This window comes from Branchiostoma belcheri, unplaced genomic scaffold (genome assembly GCF_001625305.1).
Source record: "Branchiostoma belcheri isolate BF01 breed outbred unplaced genomic scaffold, Haploidv18h27 scaffold254, whole genome shotgun sequence".
Taxonomy (NCBI): Eukaryota; Metazoa; Chordata; class Leptocardii; order Amphioxiformes; family Branchiostomatidae; genus Branchiostoma; species Branchiostoma belcheri.
The window spans coordinates 205,898-223,006 of NW_017803859.1; the positions used below are offsets into that span (position 1 = coordinate 205,898).

The following is a 17,109-nucleotide window of genomic DNA, read 5'->3' on the forward strand; positions in this document are numbered from 1 at the left end:
TAGATCATCGCGAGATAGACAGAATCGTTTGAGTTGTTTTAGCATAAATAGTTTTCTGTTGCCTTGTTTGACAATATGGTCCACATGTGCAGTCCAACCAAGATCGGCCTGGAGGTACAGACCAAGCAGTTTCACTGTCTTCACCTCAGCTAACGGTTCACCGGCGATGGAAAGGGTTGGTAGCGGTGGTGGTGTTTTTAGGAAGCACACGTGCATGACTTTGCACTTTTTTGGGTGTAACTGCATGTTTCTTGATGTTGCCCATTCGTCGAGGTGGTCAAGGTCAGTTTGTATGGTAGACGCGTCCCCGATCATCCTGCTCTCAGCTAAGTTAAAGTCATCAACAAATTTCCATCGCTTAGCTGAGGCGTACTCACATGCGCTGTTTAATAAGGCGAGGAAAATCAGGGGTCCAAGGACGGTTCCTTGTGGTAGCCCGCAGCTGGTCTCCCTCCAGTCCGAGTAAGTTCCCTTGTATGACACTCTCTGCTTTCTGGCGGTGAGAAAGGAACGTAACCATCGAGCTAATGAGCTTCTTAGACCCAACTCGAGTAGGCTTGAGACGGCTAAAGTATGATTGACCCGGTCAAATGCTTTAGCGAAGTCAGTTGTGACCAATGTTGTGATTGTTCCTCTCTTGTCTGCGGTCTTGGCCAGTTTGTTAACTATGTCTACGAGACAATGTGTTGTTGAACGTTCGGGAAGACATCCAAACTGGTTTGGGTCAATCATGGGTTTGATGTCGGTATATAGTTGTGATGAAATAAAGGTTTCAGCAACCTTGGCTAGAGTAGGTGTCAGGGATATTGGCCTTAGGTCATTGATGGACGGCGGGCGCGTTTTGGGTAAAGGTACAATGTTTGCCTGCTTCCACTGTTCCGGGACAACCCCCTCACATAGTGTGGCGTTCAGAATGGATGTTAATGGGGTTGAGATTTCGTAGGCAAAGCACTTGATGATCCTATTGGGGAGTCCATCTGGTCCCGCAGCCTTTCTTACTTTAATGCGTTGTAGCCTATCGTACACTTGCCATGGTTGTATCTCGTCTACAGGTCTTGACGGGAGATATGAAGGCAGACTGGTTGTGTCCAGAGGGTCTAATGAGCACGTGATGGTGCACAGAGCGTCGTTTACTGCATTGGCGATGGCCTTCTTGTCCTCAGGTGGCGTTCCATCGACGTGGAGAGTGAGTCCAGCTCCCTGCGTGTTAGTCATGGCCTTGATCTGGTGATACCATTTTGAGGGGTTTTCTTTTTTCATATTGTTCACTTTGTTTTTGTAGAAGTTTTCCTTTGCCTTTTTGATTTCTTGTTGTACCTTGTTACGGAGTGACTTGTACTTGTCGTGATCTCGTGCTTTAAAAGCTTGTTGTCGATGTTGGATGAGGGTCTTAATTCTCGGACTTATCCAAGGTTTGTCGCTGGTATGAAGTTTGATAGTTTTTAGGGGAAAGTACTGGTCGATCTTGTCGTGTATTGTCTGGTAGAAGGCGTCTGTCTTTGCCTGAGCACTAATGGCTGATAAGACTTCAGTCCAGTCGTGACGTACCAACCATTGGCCGAATAATCTGATGCTCGAATCAGGCATAGGTCTCGCTATTTTGGTCCTTTTTCTGTCCACGTTACCTTGGACTTTAGGCTGTAGGCTGAGGATGGCGTGGTCACTTGAGCCTAGTGGTGGTAGCAAGGAGGGTCGGAGGTACATGTGCCCAAGGTTAGTGATAACCAAGTCCAAAGTGGCGTCCAATCGTGTAGGTACATCCACAACTTGCTGAAGCTGGTTACCGCGACAGAGATCTTGGACGTCAGCACGATTAAAATCCCCGGCAATGCAAATTCCCACATTAGGAGTGTCGGATCGTATTTGGTCAACTACAGTGCACAGGTGATCGATCATAGCGTTACTGTGTGGAGATGCTGGAGGAATATATACTGCACATACCACGGTGTTAGGCACTTGTCTGGGAAGGCGAGCAGGACGGGTCTTGACCCACAGGCACTCGAGATCATCAGGGACGGTGGCGTCGATAACACTGGCATGAATGCTATGGCGCACGTAGACTGCGACTCCTCCCCCATTTCTGCCGCTGCGTGGTTTCGAAAAGAGGTGAAAGTTATCGATGTCCCACTGTGCGTCAGGTAATTCCGAATCGAACCATGTCTCGGAAACAATGGCAATGTGGACGTTCTTTGTGTGTAAGATCACTTGGAATTCATCCATCTTATTTCGCAGTGAGCGGGCATTACATATCAGAATGTTCGGCATGGGGAAGGGCTTGATATGATTACCGCCACTTACCGCGGCCGCGTCCAATGGTGGATCATCCTTCCTGATTGCGTTGACATTAATCAGATACCGATGATGCCTTGATTTGCATGTGAAGCCTGTATCAGGCTGTTGACGTGGAAAACGATGGCTTACAATTGTGGAAATCTTACGTGGAAAATGTCTCCCCGCCTTTGTCCCCCGTGGTCTGCTTCGCATCTTGAGGATCCCATTCATGAGCAGTCTACGATCTTCAAGGTCACACACCATGACGGCAGTAGGTTCGTTACATGTTACATATCCACTATAAAACGGGGCATAAATATACAGTCCCGAAATCTGTTAATATGATGTCTAAAATTTTCAGCAATCGTTGTGATCACCGTGCGTAATATACATTATATATTTCCCCCGAGGGGTTGGAATATAAGATGCCTTACGTCAATGATGGTTAGACATCCAGGTAATACGATAGGCCCAAAAGCAGTTACTCAAGCAACTGGATATGGTTTTGGAAACATAAGATACCTTGTTTTTACTTTTTACTGAACAGGAAGGTGCGCTAATCCTTTGGACACTCGAAGTGATCGCTTAAGCATCAGTATGGCAGAAGGAGACAGCCGTCCGTCGGTAGAGGATCGTACGAATCATATTCTAGCCGTTAGCTCGTCATCTCGTGATCTCCAGACAGTGTATCTGGTCATCGCCCTAGTGGTGTCAGTGGGGTGCGGTCTGCTTCTGATCTTCTTGGTTTGGAAGAAAGAGTATCTGCAGAAGCCCAGCCACTACCTACGGTGTAACCTGGCGGTAGACGACATCATCTTCACCGGCGGACTGATCCCCATCCAGATCTACAGACTTTTTCAGCAAGACGTCGAGAGCGAACAGCTACTGTGTTCGGCAAAAGCATTGCTGTTGGCCGCATGTCTGGTTTCTATGCTGGGTACGTACCTTATGATGGCGATAGACTTGTACTATTGCATCTGCCATCCCCTACACTACCATGGCAAAGTCACAACAAAACGTGTGATGTGTGGCATTTTGGCGAGTAGAGTCATTTCCCTGATCTTGGGACTAGGACCTGTGGTGTTCAGCGGACTGCCTAATCTTAATGCCAACCTACAGTGTGAGCTAGAACCGACAAACAGTGCCAGCGTAGCCGCCATCCTCAGAACCATCGTTCTGTTTGTTGCCATCCTTATTGGTTTTACCATCCTCATACTCTACTACTTCGTCCTCAAGGAAGCCAGAAAACAACAGGCAATATATGAGAATCGCAACATGTGGATATTCCAGACCAAGGCATTCCGAAAAATGGCCCCGCATGCTATTATTTTGGCTGTGTCCGGTGCCACGAGCTTCTTTCAGGTCGCTATGGTACGAAATGTGATCAGTATGGAGGAAAAGGCATCACCTGCCATGATTGTCACTGAACGCGTGGCCACCCTGCTGCAGTTTACCCTGTCATCAATGGCTAACCCTATCATCTACAGCTTTCGCCTTCCAGAGTTTCGCAAAGCCTGTAAAGAACTGTGTGGGTTGCCAACCAGCGTACGACGACAGCAGGACATAAACACGACCGTTTATTCTCTCGCCCAAGCTTCAAGCGGTTCTGTCACAAGCTTAGAGATGGAGAACGGCACACTCCCCGACAAAATCACAACACAGGCAGACATTGAAATCAAGCAAGCTCCCAGTTGTACGTACGGGCGACCGAAACAGAACGCTATACGGACCAAGTTACGTGCTGCACCCACGCATGTTCCTGAATGCAGCGGTGATGCCGTGGCTGAAACCATTCCTGGTCAGACCAACTCGGAGGCCGAGCCAGTACACCTCTCGACTTTGATTTCTATCGTCTAGTATTGTGTGAACGATGTCGTTTTGTAGCGCTTACTTCTCAACATGACTCAGACAGAAGATCGACTAATGAAAACTTAATTAAGAGAAGGGACTGGAACTGGAATGAGCAGTCAGAGTTGAAATACTAACCTGGTGAAACAAAACCATCGAAAGGGCACAGGAAATTTAGAAAGAGACTTTGTACATGGATGACTGCGTTTCACACAAGAAACGGTCGACGTACTTTGACAATACTGTACTGTTTTTGCTGTTGCAAGTAAAAAAATACAGTAAAATAGAGATAGAAACATGTGCAATATTTCCATTTTTATTTGCACCGACAGAGGCCATATATATTTGCACATGAAAAATAATTTCGGTTGTGCAAGGAAGGGAAACCGAGGTTTACCGGGTGTATTTTCTTTCCAACAGAAATGAATATGAAGATCACGTAATTATAAAGAAAACTCCATCTAAATCCCAGGACAATCTCTGGGTGCGAGTAGATCGCAGACTATTAGGACTACCTAATAATACCTAGTTCATCCGCTCTGCAAATATAAACCCCTGCTCTTCCATCACGCAAAGTAACACAGGAAACCACTTACAGAGATGTATTAGAGATTTTAGAACATAAAATCTCTAATTATTTTACGTGCAAACAAGGGATAAACTGCTCGGGGTAATCTGTCGCCACTGTAGCGTACAAAATTTTAATAACAACATACTTTAATACTGCGTATCAAATTATTAATAAATTACAACCATTTGACATAGAACAGCCTTTATACAAAACTGCGGGTAATTAAGTACACACTAATTTCACCTTATAAAAAAGGCAGGCATTTCTCCACAGCAAAGACTGCTAATATTGTGATCTTGGTGTTTCTGTTCTTAATCTAAACATCTGGTAAACGTATCATGATTATAGAATGGTATTTCATTTTAATATTCACTTTGAAAATAGAATAACAAGAATTGAGGACGAGGGTTACCTTGTTGTTCAATGTTTATTGAATTAAATACCATCTATAATTCTAATACAAGACAAGTTTGCGTGATTTAGACATTAAATTAAGAAAAAAAAAACATCCGTATTGCCTGTAAAACTAGACAATCCATGTACTATTGCCTACATCTTTTAATACACCTATTACGTTGATACACGTGACAGCTTTGCACCAATCATGTTGTCGGTTTGCTTGCTTACTTGCTTGCTTATTTGTGTAAGGATAAGATTGGTACACGTGACGAATTTGCACCATGCAATGATGTGTCAGTTTACAGACCTATATTTGCATAAGAATAGGCGTCGGTACACGTGACAGCTTAGTACCAATCATGACATCGTTTCAAGAATAACATTTGCATAAGGATCGTGATTTGGTACACGTTACAGCTCGTCACCCATCAGAGCGTTGTTTAGTAGAATTTGAACGTTTGGCGGAACCACTGTGCAGGAACATACTGTTTTAGCGGGGGAACACAGCCGGCAGGCACCCACAGCAGGCAGCAATGAAGTAGGTTGTTCGCTTATCATATTTATATCTCTGAGACAAAAATGCGATGATAGAAAATGTTTTTTTTTTGTAGGCTGGTTCCAATGCACTATCGGCGGGCAGGAGCTTTGATACTGAGTTCCAAAAACCCTTTCGCGAAACCTTGCTGGTTTGTTAGTACATTATCCTCGGGTGAAACTCCTAAGGAAGGTTCAGGTGTGGGCCCAAAACGTAAGTCCGGAGTGTCACCGAACGGTTTCTAACCTGAGACCGAGAGGGGGTGTGGGCGCGCCCCAGAACTTCCCCATATCCTTCCCCGTCCCCCACCCCTCCCCTCTATTCTCTTGCCTATGCCCATCCTTCACTCTTCTCTCTCCCCTCTCCCTCTTCCGTGGTCCCCTGGCGTAGGTTGCAAAAGGGCAGAACACACGCTTTATCCTCTACATAAAGGATTCTTAGCCAGGTGGGAATGTCCAGGTGTGTACTAAGAACACGTGGACTGCTCCCGACCAGGTGTCGCCTCTTAAGGACGCGAAATCAGGTCAGGAGCGTCCACGAGTCCTACTTAGAATACAGTAGTACATTATCCCAAGTGACCCCGGTGAAACTCCGAAGGAAGGTTAAGGTATGGGCCCCAATACGTGGTCTCCTCTTCGCTTACACTCTCCCGCTCTTCTGCATTTGATCCTTCTGCCCGCCTCCTGTCTCCTCCCCTTCTTCCCCGAGACTCACCACCTGACTCTACTTTTCCTCCCCTTATTACCCCAATTCTGAATTCTTCCTCTCCTCTCCGAACTCACCGATCTTGTATCCCCATGACGAAACATTCAACATTTGTTTGCGATTCCAATACTTTAATTCGTAAAGTCCACAATACATCCGACAGTAGATATTTTTCTCTAATACCGCTCCTCCTTCCCAATTCTCGCACCCCCCCCCCCTCCCCCTTGCACGCTCGCAAACCCTTCCGTACGACCCCAGGAGCTTGTCAATAAACATTGGGATCGCTTGCTTAGTGCGCAACCCGGCTTGGCCTTGCTCCTCCTGGATGGCTTTTTGTATAGTCCCCGACCCTCTTCGCCACTGCCGGGTTGCCCAAATCTAACCTACTGTCTCAGCTCACTGTTCTTCCGGACTTATAAACAAATAGATCTCAGTTTAGCAATACTTGAGTCAACCGACCCGGCCGCTAACCGATATGGGCAAAGACAATCCTCGTTCTGCACTACACCTGGGCAGGCAGTCCTATGCACCTTCGTTTTCCCCCGGGCGTCCTTTCAGATCAAGAAACTCACCACGTCGTCTGGGGTAGCCGACATCAAATCCCGTGGGCTAGGCACGGCCGCCAGAAAAATTAGTAACTCTATTTCTAACTGACAATTCTGGTGCTCATACTTTGAACTCGGTCGTTGGCTGAACAGGTGTTGCTTGCGGAGTTTGATCCCTTCCCAGTCCACGGACGGTATGCGCCCTGGAAGAGGGTTGTCTAGCTCTCGCTTCGCGTAACCACATCGTTGGCAGAAACGGAAATCCCTGTCGTTTGGATACTGGCACTCTGGACATGCCACCGCGGGTATCCACAACCTGGCGACCGGGAGTAAAGGCTGTGGAAAAGTCGAATGATATACGTTTTGAACTCATCCTTGCTACCGTCAAGACCGTTATTAACCATTGTTCATCACGATTCTTCCCTGCCCCCTCGAAGCATGCATCTGTCTAGCTTGCCTTCCCCCACGCCTACTCACCCTCTCTACCTTCAATAACTTTCTCACGCTTCTAACCCCTTTTCCTTACCACTATCCCTCTAGCTTCTGATAGTCAAACTGAAAGAAAACAGTGATAGAAGCACCGTACGCAATATTGACATTTAATTGCAAAACGCAACAATCGTTACATAATCCTGTCCTCCCCTGGTAGTATCCGCCCGTGTTGAGACTTCTGATATATGCCGGGAACCTTGCCTCTCTTCGTAACTACCGCTACCCCTCGTAGCGCCTTCCATTACTGTCGGAACACTACGCTATAAAATGCCCACAGATTCGAAGGCAAGGATTCTATCGGCACGAAACCCTCCTTAAGCTTCGGTCCCAATTGCACCGGTGCCCGTCGGGTATGTAGCCCCGGCCGGCCCCGGTCGGGCTCAGGAGTCGGGAGAGCATCGGCAGTCATGGTCCCAATTAAAAGTTTCCTTCAGTAGCATTTTGTTAAAAATTTTGTCACCCTATTTGGCGGTATCAGGCAGGTACCCGGCAGGTTCTCTGACGATGTCTTGTACTGACCTACATGTAATGCAGAATTCACGCTTTTGTTGTGATCATTTGATCTATGACGTCATACTTTTTACCCGGGTTTACGAAGTACTCACCTTAATCTGTTCATCTGGTCTGTGACGTAACAAATGTGTCCCGGTGGACTGCCGGCAACCGGAGGGGTACCTTTCGGTGAGGTCACGACGTCTTTTTGTCAACGGGGCCCGGTACGTAGAATTTAAGTAAGAATTAAATTCTTCTCGGGTCCCGGACGGGCCCCAAAATAGCCCGGTAGCCGCAGGGTGTCCCGCGGGGCCACGTAGGGGTCACGCCCGAAAGTGCCACAAAACAGCCCGGGAACTACCCGGAAGGGCCCCTTTCTTTAATTGGGACCGAAGCATTAGACGGGTACCAAATTGTTCCTTTGGTGCCTCTCTTACCTAACAAAACCCTCTCCCTTGCCATTGCATTCACCAGCGGCCACCAGAATTTCGCTGAGACAAATTCCGACACCACAACAGTACACTCATACCTGGACTTATTTACAAATGCTAGCCCCAATCAGGCTGAATGGAGGGAAGACATAACCTCTGAGATCATGAAAACGTTGCCCCTGACCGAGGGGTTGGGCGAAGAAATTCACCCCTGCTGCCCCCGGTGTGGGAAACCAGGAGAAGTACATGCTAGTCTGCGCATTCGACGGAAGGGCCATCCCATCTATGACGTGGGGGCCAAACCTCTGCTCTACTGTCCGCCTTGCCTGGGGAGATGAGAGCTTGGCATCCGCTCGACTAAAACTTCAGGAAGGTGGATCCGCTGGATTCAGAGCCGAACGCACGTGAAACAAATTTAGGGTATTGTTATGTTTGAGTAACAGAAGATGTCCTTGAGCACGTCGAAAATGGACTTAGCCTTCCTCCCTCCCTTTCGCTCTCCACGCGTCGACTAATGTCATACCATCCACATGTGCGTCTATTCGGGCGTTATCTAGCATGTAACCTGCAGGACCCAGAGGAGGGTCAAGGCCTCCTTCGTGGGTATCCCGTAAGACCTCTCGCCCGGGAGCGACGGAAATTATCCTGCGTCGAACACACCGCGGCCTGGTCCCCAGCGCCAGCTACCTTTAGCTGACCGGCATGTCGATATCGTCAATGTACTGAGTATCGGGGGACCCCCAAAAAGCGTATGTAGCCCATTGCCGCTAATCCTTAAGAGTTGTAAATAAAAACTGATCAGCCTTAAAACCAAATGGCAGAGTGTTACAGACAAACCAATATCCCGCCCACTGGAATCCCAAGAGCGTTTTGGATGACGGGTGTATAGACACGTGGTCATAGTCAGACTTATCATCACATTTTGTTTGAAACGTATTCGGCTCTACATACCTCGTCACATCTACCAACCTATCTAAGGTGAACGGGCAGTCCTTTACGAAGAATTTTTAAAAAATAGGTCTAGGCATTCTATTATAACCTTAAATGCCAAAAAGAAGTTACTCAGGCAACTGGATATGTTTTTTTTCCAGTTGCTTGAGTAACTGCTTTTTGGCATATCGTATTACCTGGATGTCTAACCTTCATCGGCATAACCTTAAATTCTATGATAGGAGCCATGAAGGAAACATAAAAGGCTGGATTAATATTTAAACAATAACGGGTACATTCTGGGCAGGGGTACATTCTGCGCTGCTACACCCGTATGATATCATTTCTGCACCAAGGTCATGGATGGTGTGTAAACTTTGAATGTGTTTGTATACCGTAACACGAATTCTGTAAACTTTTTAAATGAAAGCGTTCTTATAACATAAAATAGTATTCATAAAACTTAAAGGACTGAAGTACATGTATTGTTTTTTGGTGCATGGGAAGTGAAGGGGGTGAAGTCTGCCATCTCTGATTGTAATGTTCCTTTTTTTTGCAGGGCATGTCAAGAGAAACACCGACGTGTAAAGCCTATGTCTGTAACAAGTTTGCTATCGTGTGGCGTCGGGTGGTGTAGTGGTTAGAGCATTCGACTATGAACCGGGAGACCCGGGTTCGATTCCGAGTCGTACTCGGGACATGTCTGAACATGCCCCCCGATGTGCCCTTGGGAAAGGCACTTTACACGAATTTCCTCACTCCACCCAGGTGTGAATGGGGTATAGACCCTTGCGACAGTTCCACAAAAATTTGTGGAACAAATATGTGTATCATGTGTCTTGTTTGTTGTGATTTGTCTTGATTATTGTTTGATACCCTGCATCAATTCAGCCGTTAAAGGGTGCGATTGGACGGGTACTGTTTGGACAATAAAAACCATTTATTCGCCCCGTTCACAAATCCCACAATTCCTCGCGCGACGGACAACATCCAGTCTAGTTTCGAACTCTCAAGCTTGCATGGCGGCGGCTTTTGCCGTCAGAAAACAAAAACCCATTTATCAAGGTTCTAGGTGTTGCGTGCCGGGATGTAAAAACCGACAAGGAACAGATACGGTAAAGAGGTCCTACTATAAGTTCCCTCAAGGAGAGGCAAATCGACATTTACGTCGACTGTGGGAGGCCAGCGTAAGGCGAGCGGACTGGGTCCCTAGCAACTACGACAGGATCTGCTCAGATCATTTTGTAGGAGGTGAGTTTAATAGTCAGTACGATAATTCGTATCTGTGTATTTTAACAACTACCCTGCCCCTCACAAATAACGTTTATCTTACGCCGCGTTATGTGATATGATTTGGCTATGACGCCCCCCTCCACCCACCGTCGATCGCGTCGAGTGGTCTGTGGTACGTAAAATTGGTGGATGTGATTTCATTTCAAAAAGAACTCAGACCATGGTAGAATTAAGCAATGCAAATTACGTTCGTAATGAAGTGAAAACTATGTTGTTCAGCGAAGACATACATGTATTATCATTCATTTTTTTTCAATACTGGTTACAAATGGAAATTATGATTACATATGCTGACCTGTGTAAGTGTACATTTTGGAATTTGGTCAAAATTTCAGAGATATTCCACAGAGTATACATGTACATTTTTGTAGTTATCTTTTGAGATAATACAATTTTCTTTTTCCTGTTTTTTTGTTTTAACCTCACAGTTAACTTTGTCTCCAAGGCATATGGAGGGCGTACGAGTGATAAACACATAACCCTAACAAGTGCAGCATTTATTAACCAGCTACCACCAAAGTCTGTAATCATTGCTGACAATGGATTCAATGTTTCTAAAGAACTTCAGAGCAGGGGGGTACAGCTCATTGTACCTGACTATAAGGGTCGTGGTAGGTCACAGTTTTCAGCCCAAGAGGCTGCTAGTTCTGAATGTATCTCTAGTGCACGGATACACATAGAGAGAATCATACAGCGCATTCGTACTTTTCATATTCTTGGCTCTACTATTAAGATTTCTCAACAAGACATAACAGAACAGATCTTCAGTGTCTGTGCCTATTTGATCAATTTCCAGATGCCCATTGTCAACCTTCGTCAGAAACTACATGCAGACACTTCCATTTCTGAGCACACAAACAACACAACAGAAGAGAGCATCTTTGATTTCATTTAGATATACTGAAACTAAGATACAAGTACAATCAGTGAATTTTTAAAGGCAAGTGTTTAAATTGTAACTGCTGCTGTCACCGGCCGGGCTGTGTTTCTGTACTTGCGATGGGTACAGCATGGCTGATACCGTTCTTCTCAGCTGTAGTCTCGTAATGTTGTATTTGATGACTCACTGAAATACATGACAGTAAACAATGACATGATTTAATGACAGGAAGGGTATCATGTTGCTTGTGTATGCACTCTGTAACAACTGTTAGTACTTTTATCACATCTAAGTAATGCTGCACTTGATGCCTTGTTAGAGGGCATGATATTGACAATTGATGTGACATTTATTTATTTATTGATGTGACTTATAGTAACACAAGAATATGATACTTGTGTATGTATTCTGTAACTGTTAGTTACTGTTAGTACTTTTATCACATCTAAGTATTGCTGCACTTGGTGCCTTGTTAGAGGGCATGATATTGACAATTGATGTGACATTTATTTATTTATTGATGTGACTTATAGTAACACAAGAATATGATACTTGTGTATGCATTCTGTTACAACTGTTAGCATTTTGATTGTGTGTTACATTTGTTCATTTCTAGTCTCTTAGTACTACTTAACATTGTTGATATATGAATAAAGTGACAAACATGCATTTACCACATTGTCTGTATCCACCTCCATATCTGAGTCTCTGTCGCTCTTGTCCACAATGTAGGTGGCGTTGGGGTGATTCTGTCGTCTGAACAGTTCAGGTACAAGATGACTCAGGAAGAAGTTGTCCAAATGTTGCTCTAGGTTAGCCCAGAAAATTGGGTCAAAGTCCAGCATGAATCACTTCGATGTCCTTCACAGTGTAGACCACAAAGTCACACTTGGAAACATTTGTGATCGCCATACACCCTTGAACCTGCTCGAGGTAGCCATGGTTGCCTCCTTTCAGTGCCAATGTATTGCCTACTTCTTCTATATACTTGATCTTTGTGTTGCCCCTTATTGCTTCATGGGCTGCGCTGTATGGGCATTTGATCTCCAGGATTCTAGGTGGGCAACAGTCACACAACACTACTCCATCCGGACTAGCCCTCAGGTATGATTTGGTGTTGTGTACAATCAACCCTGTCTCCTTTATGACTAAGTTGGAATGTTTGGTCTTCTCCTTGTTGAAGTAGGCATTTCTGGCAAGTGACTCGTTTGCTACTCCCCATTTGATACTCTTGGCATTTGGTAGTGGAGGAGGCTTTGTAAGGTTCTTGTACTTGTCCCCCATACAATCACTGACTAGTCTACTGGGTGATGCCTTGCCACCGGTCATTAACCTATCTATCCGATGGAACTTTGTTGTGGTTAAAGACCCTGACCGCATGGCGTACCACTTAGCATTCTGATTCTGGCCTCTTGTCATCATTTCCACATCTCTTCTTTCCTTCTGGTCTGTTTTGCAAGAGTTGACGAAATCACTTGTGGTCATGTTTTCGGAGATAGGCGCGTAAGCGAGGGGGGTAGGCTGGGAAACTGCTGTTTCAAAGTTTGCTGGAACCAGGAGGTGCGAATCTGGACCGACACGGGTTGGCAAAACTTTGACGGCTGGGGAGCGTAGCACAGAGGAACCAGATGTGAGAACGCTTGTAGCAACAACATGCTGTTTCATGTGCTGAGTGGCGTTGAACAGCTTCTGACACAGGACTGCTGCCCCTTCCACTCTGTCGCATTCGTCTACCCTCGCAACTTTTTCCCCGTATGTGTCAGATGTTCTCCGAACTTTCTGGGGCTTTTTTCTGAACTCAATCTCCGTGTACAGCTTCGGCTGAACAGCTGCAGCTGAAAAAGGAAAGACGTACTTGTTGGTCTTAGAACTTAACAGTTATAAACATAGATACATAAACTTGGTATCAAATTAGTCGTGGACATCCATCTATTTCTAAAAATAATAAACGTAACATGTCATTGCCATACGTACAATTACTAAATTACCTTTAGGGTCTGTCCACGCGCACAGCTTCTCGGTACATGTTGGGTCGTCCGGCAGCTGGGTATATCCCATGGAAACCAAGTCTGCCAGTTGGAACAATGTGGCCCCCACGTGAGCACAGGACTGATAGAGACTGAAAGTCATAAAGTTATATCAGTACATGTATAGAACGATATAGATAACTTTCCTGCAGAGAGATTAAAACAAATCTTAGTTGTAAAAATTGTCTTTCTTACCCGACTGCACAGGTGCAGTACGCCCCATACGGCTGACCGGTGATTTTATCCAAGATGATGTACAGTGCCTTAACTCTCTCGCTGGCTCCTGACTGTGAAGAGTTGCACTGTGCTTGGACGGCAATGGAAAAGTGTCGGAAGGGTTGACATTGATTTTGATTGAGTGAACAAAGTCCTTCATCTTGAACGGCCTCTGTACTTTGTATTTCACTTCTTGTTCCTTGTTGAAAACTCTGCTATTAAGCAGATACTGTTTCACCATTGCATCATCAATGGGGGGGACATGTTGAAGGTCTTTGCTCCATGCGTCCAACTTTGTTAAGTAGGCGGGGGTGAGGGTGGAGTATTCTCTTAACTGGTTACACGACAGGCCGTGGTTGTCCAGTCTAGGCACGAAATCGTATGGCTTGTTCTTCCCACTTGTTGAAATATCCAGTGCTAGAAATAACAGATTCACCTTTGCAGATTTTGACAATTTTGTATTCACATTGTGTGCTCTGCTTTCTTTGTTCAATCGTTGTATAGAAAGACCTGAAATGTCTGTGTACGTTTTCAACTTGTTTGTCGTTCTCTCCATTTTACCTGAAACAGCCAACAATCAAAGATTACTTGCTTGATTATAACCAAATCGTACACGTTAGGCCACAGCAAGTAAATCTTATGGTTGAAATCCTCCGCAGACTCCAAATCTAATGCGCGCGGGCGAAAGCAAAACAAGGCGGACCCCAAAAAACAAGATTCCTACATTTTAAAATTTTGACATCATAAACCTTGTCAATCACAAAAAAACTTGTGTTAGGTTTACCGCCAGCTATTGCAACATCCATTTCTCACTGAATTCGAAACAACTTTGAAAAGTGAAAGTTTTAAATCATTGTACAAATGGAACATCACATATACACATGCACTGTAACATATAAAAGAACTTATATCACTGCATCAAATTACATGTAATAGATAAACATTAAATTATCTATTGTACACGACGCATTAAAACGTCCCTCCTTTGACACCCTTTTTTCCACACCAAAAAGGCGCTCTTTTCTATGCATTCAGCCTCTATAATTAGACGTTAGAAATGTTTTAAAAAGATTGAACTTACCTGCGAAGAAACATGATCCGCTGTCAGGTGAGAACAGGTAATTTTTTTAAATCTGTAACGAATAGGATCTGGAACGGAATTTAGAGCAGAACCTAGAACATGTGTTCTATTGTTCTGATTATCGCTCTTTGGCGTCTTGTACATATCTATCTTAATAGTCTATAAAAATGATATAGAGACACAAAATATCTTTTATGGTAATGGTTGCCAAGGGTAAAATGGTTGCCTAGCTACGGTTACTATGTAAATGAACGTTTATAGTATAACTATATACATACAAAAAGTATACAATGTCATGTTGATGATGAAGATAAGTTTCGGACCTCCACACCAATTTTCATGTCATTTGAAATCGGAATTAAGACGTCTTACCCAGAAACTACTTTTATGATAATAGCTATTAAATGTTACCAAGAACAGCATAAGACGAAACAAAAAAGATAACTCTGAATTTCAGAAAGTTTTATTTGAGGCAGGCATAATTCCACGATCTAAACCACGTCTTCTTCACGGCGCTTGGTGTGATTGTGTGAGCGGTTACAGGCGGCCTTTACCCATTTGGTGGCGAGACCGCCCCATTCAATTGTGACGGGGTTGGCGGGCGCCAAACCGGATGTTGTCCGTCGCGCAAGGAATTGTGGGTATGTGAATGGGGCGAATGTCAAAAAAAGCCCGGTCTAGGTAGGGTTAACGTCTTCGAATATACCGTGGAAGCAGTGATTTGGTACAAGGATGTGTGTGACGCCATCAGAGTCCCGTTAAAGCTAAGGTCCCAATTACGCCGGTGCCCGTCGGGGATGTAGCCCCGGCTGGCCCCGGCCGGGTTCAGGAGTCGAGCGGGCATCGGCTGTCGTGGTCACAATTAAAAGTTTCCTTCAGTAGCATTTTGTTAGAAATTATGTCACCCTCTTTGGTCGGTATCCGACAGGCACCCGGCAGGTACCCAGCAGATTCTCTGACGATGTCTTGTATTGACCTATACGTAATGCAGAATTCACGTATTTGTTGTTATCATTTAATCTGTGAGGTCACACATTTTACCCGGGTTTACGAAGTACACACCTTTATTCTGTTCATCTGGTCTGTGACGTAAGAAATGTGTCCCGGTGGAATGCCGGCAACCGGAGGGGTACCTCTCGGTGTTCTCACGATGAGGTCACGGCGTCTTTTTGTCAGCGGGGCCCGGGTAGAATTTAACTCAGAATTAAATTCTTATCGGGGCCCCGACGGGCCAAAAAATAGCCCGGTAGCCGCAGGGTGCCCCGCGGGGCCACGTCGGGGTCCCGTCCGAAAGTAGTAAAAAACAGCCCGGGAACTACCCGCCAGGGCCCCTTTTCCCAATTGGGACCTTAGCTTAACAGGAGGTCCTCTATTCCGGAACACTAAGGGGAATGTTGTCTTAGAGGAGGCATTTCCCGCCAAGGCGGCCGGCGCCCGTCTCCGGTGGTATTTAGATAAGTTAGGGATTAACTAGAAAGGCCGACATTTGCTTGGGAGCAAATACAGCATATTTCGGTCCATCTCCCTCCCACGCAGAAGTGGACTATTCCAAACTTACCCCAGTGCAAAACTGGCAAAGGTTCTCAAATAAATGAATTAAATAGTAGCTATATGAGAACAAAGATGCAACAACAAGTACTTTGAATCTCGAAAGCTTTACTAATCTTATTAACGGAGGGGGCCCTAAATTCGCCACTGTACCCTAAATTCGCCACTTTGTGTTTCCTTTATTTTTTACGTGGAAAGGTAGAATGTTAGGGCTACTTCAATGATACTTCGAAACTAGGACAACCAAAGATTAATATGCATCTAGTATTCTGTTCAGGTCTAGTCAAGCGGAGATCTGCGTAACAACAACGGGGAGAGAGGACGCACGGCATGAGCACCACGTTTGGGTCGCGTGGCTGGCGACAGCGACCGTCTTCTATTCTCTGATTGTTTTAAATCGAAAAAATGGTTCTGGAAACTAGATATTATATGAAAAAAAAAGATAACAAGAAACTGCAAAATAAAGATGGATGGGAAAGTCTCCCGTCTTGTGCATGTTTGAACCAGTTATTTCGGTAATGTTGTGGAAGTTTTTTGGCGTCGAACGCCTGACTTATCGATCGAACGTGCTCTCATTTCGGGTGGTTCGAATTTCCGAAGTTGAAGAATGGAGACATGAAAAGGTAAGATCTCGTTACATTATCTATAAATAGTCTGACAAATCGAGTCTATAGACACAAGAGAATGATATGTAGGATATAATATCCATAGAGTTACATTTCATGAGAGAAACCTCTCCTTTTACCGCCGCTGCCGTATTATCGGTGCGGCTGCTCTCTCCCCTAAACTTGTTTGTAAACTTCTCATAGTCCAATGTGTTCAGCTACGTGGCTACCGGCTGAGTT

At 45.1% G+C, this 17,109-nt stretch overlaps 2 protein-coding genes across 2 annotated transcripts; one reads left to right on the forward strand and one right to left on the reverse strand.

Annotated features, from left to right (window-relative positions):
- Positions 1 to 2,868: 2,868 nt before the first annotated feature.
- LOC109471688 (olfactory receptor 2D2-like) lies at positions 2,869 to 9,856 on the forward strand. The gene is made up of 2 exons (XM_019771026.1): positions 2,869 to 4,095; positions 9,779 to 9,856. The coding sequence occupies exons 1-2, from the start codon at positions 2,869 to 2,871 to the stop codon at positions 9,854 to 9,856; spliced, it is 1,305 nt and encodes a 434-aa protein (XP_019626585.1).
- A 2,367-nt stretch (positions 9,857 to 12,223) lies between these two features.
- LOC109471689 lies at positions 12,224 to 13,701 on the reverse strand. Its single transcript, XM_019771027.1, has 3 exons — positions 13,615 to 13,701; positions 13,381 to 13,511; positions 12,224 to 13,227 (listed from the first exon to the last, which is right to left on the reverse strand). Exons 2-3 carry the CDS (start codon positions 13,448 to 13,450, stop codon positions 12,224 to 12,226), a joined length of 1,074 nt encoding a protein of 357 aa, XP_019626586.1. The 5' UTR covers positions 13,451 to 13,511; positions 13,615 to 13,701.
- Between the last annotated feature and the right edge of the window lie 3,408 nt (positions 13,702 to 17,109).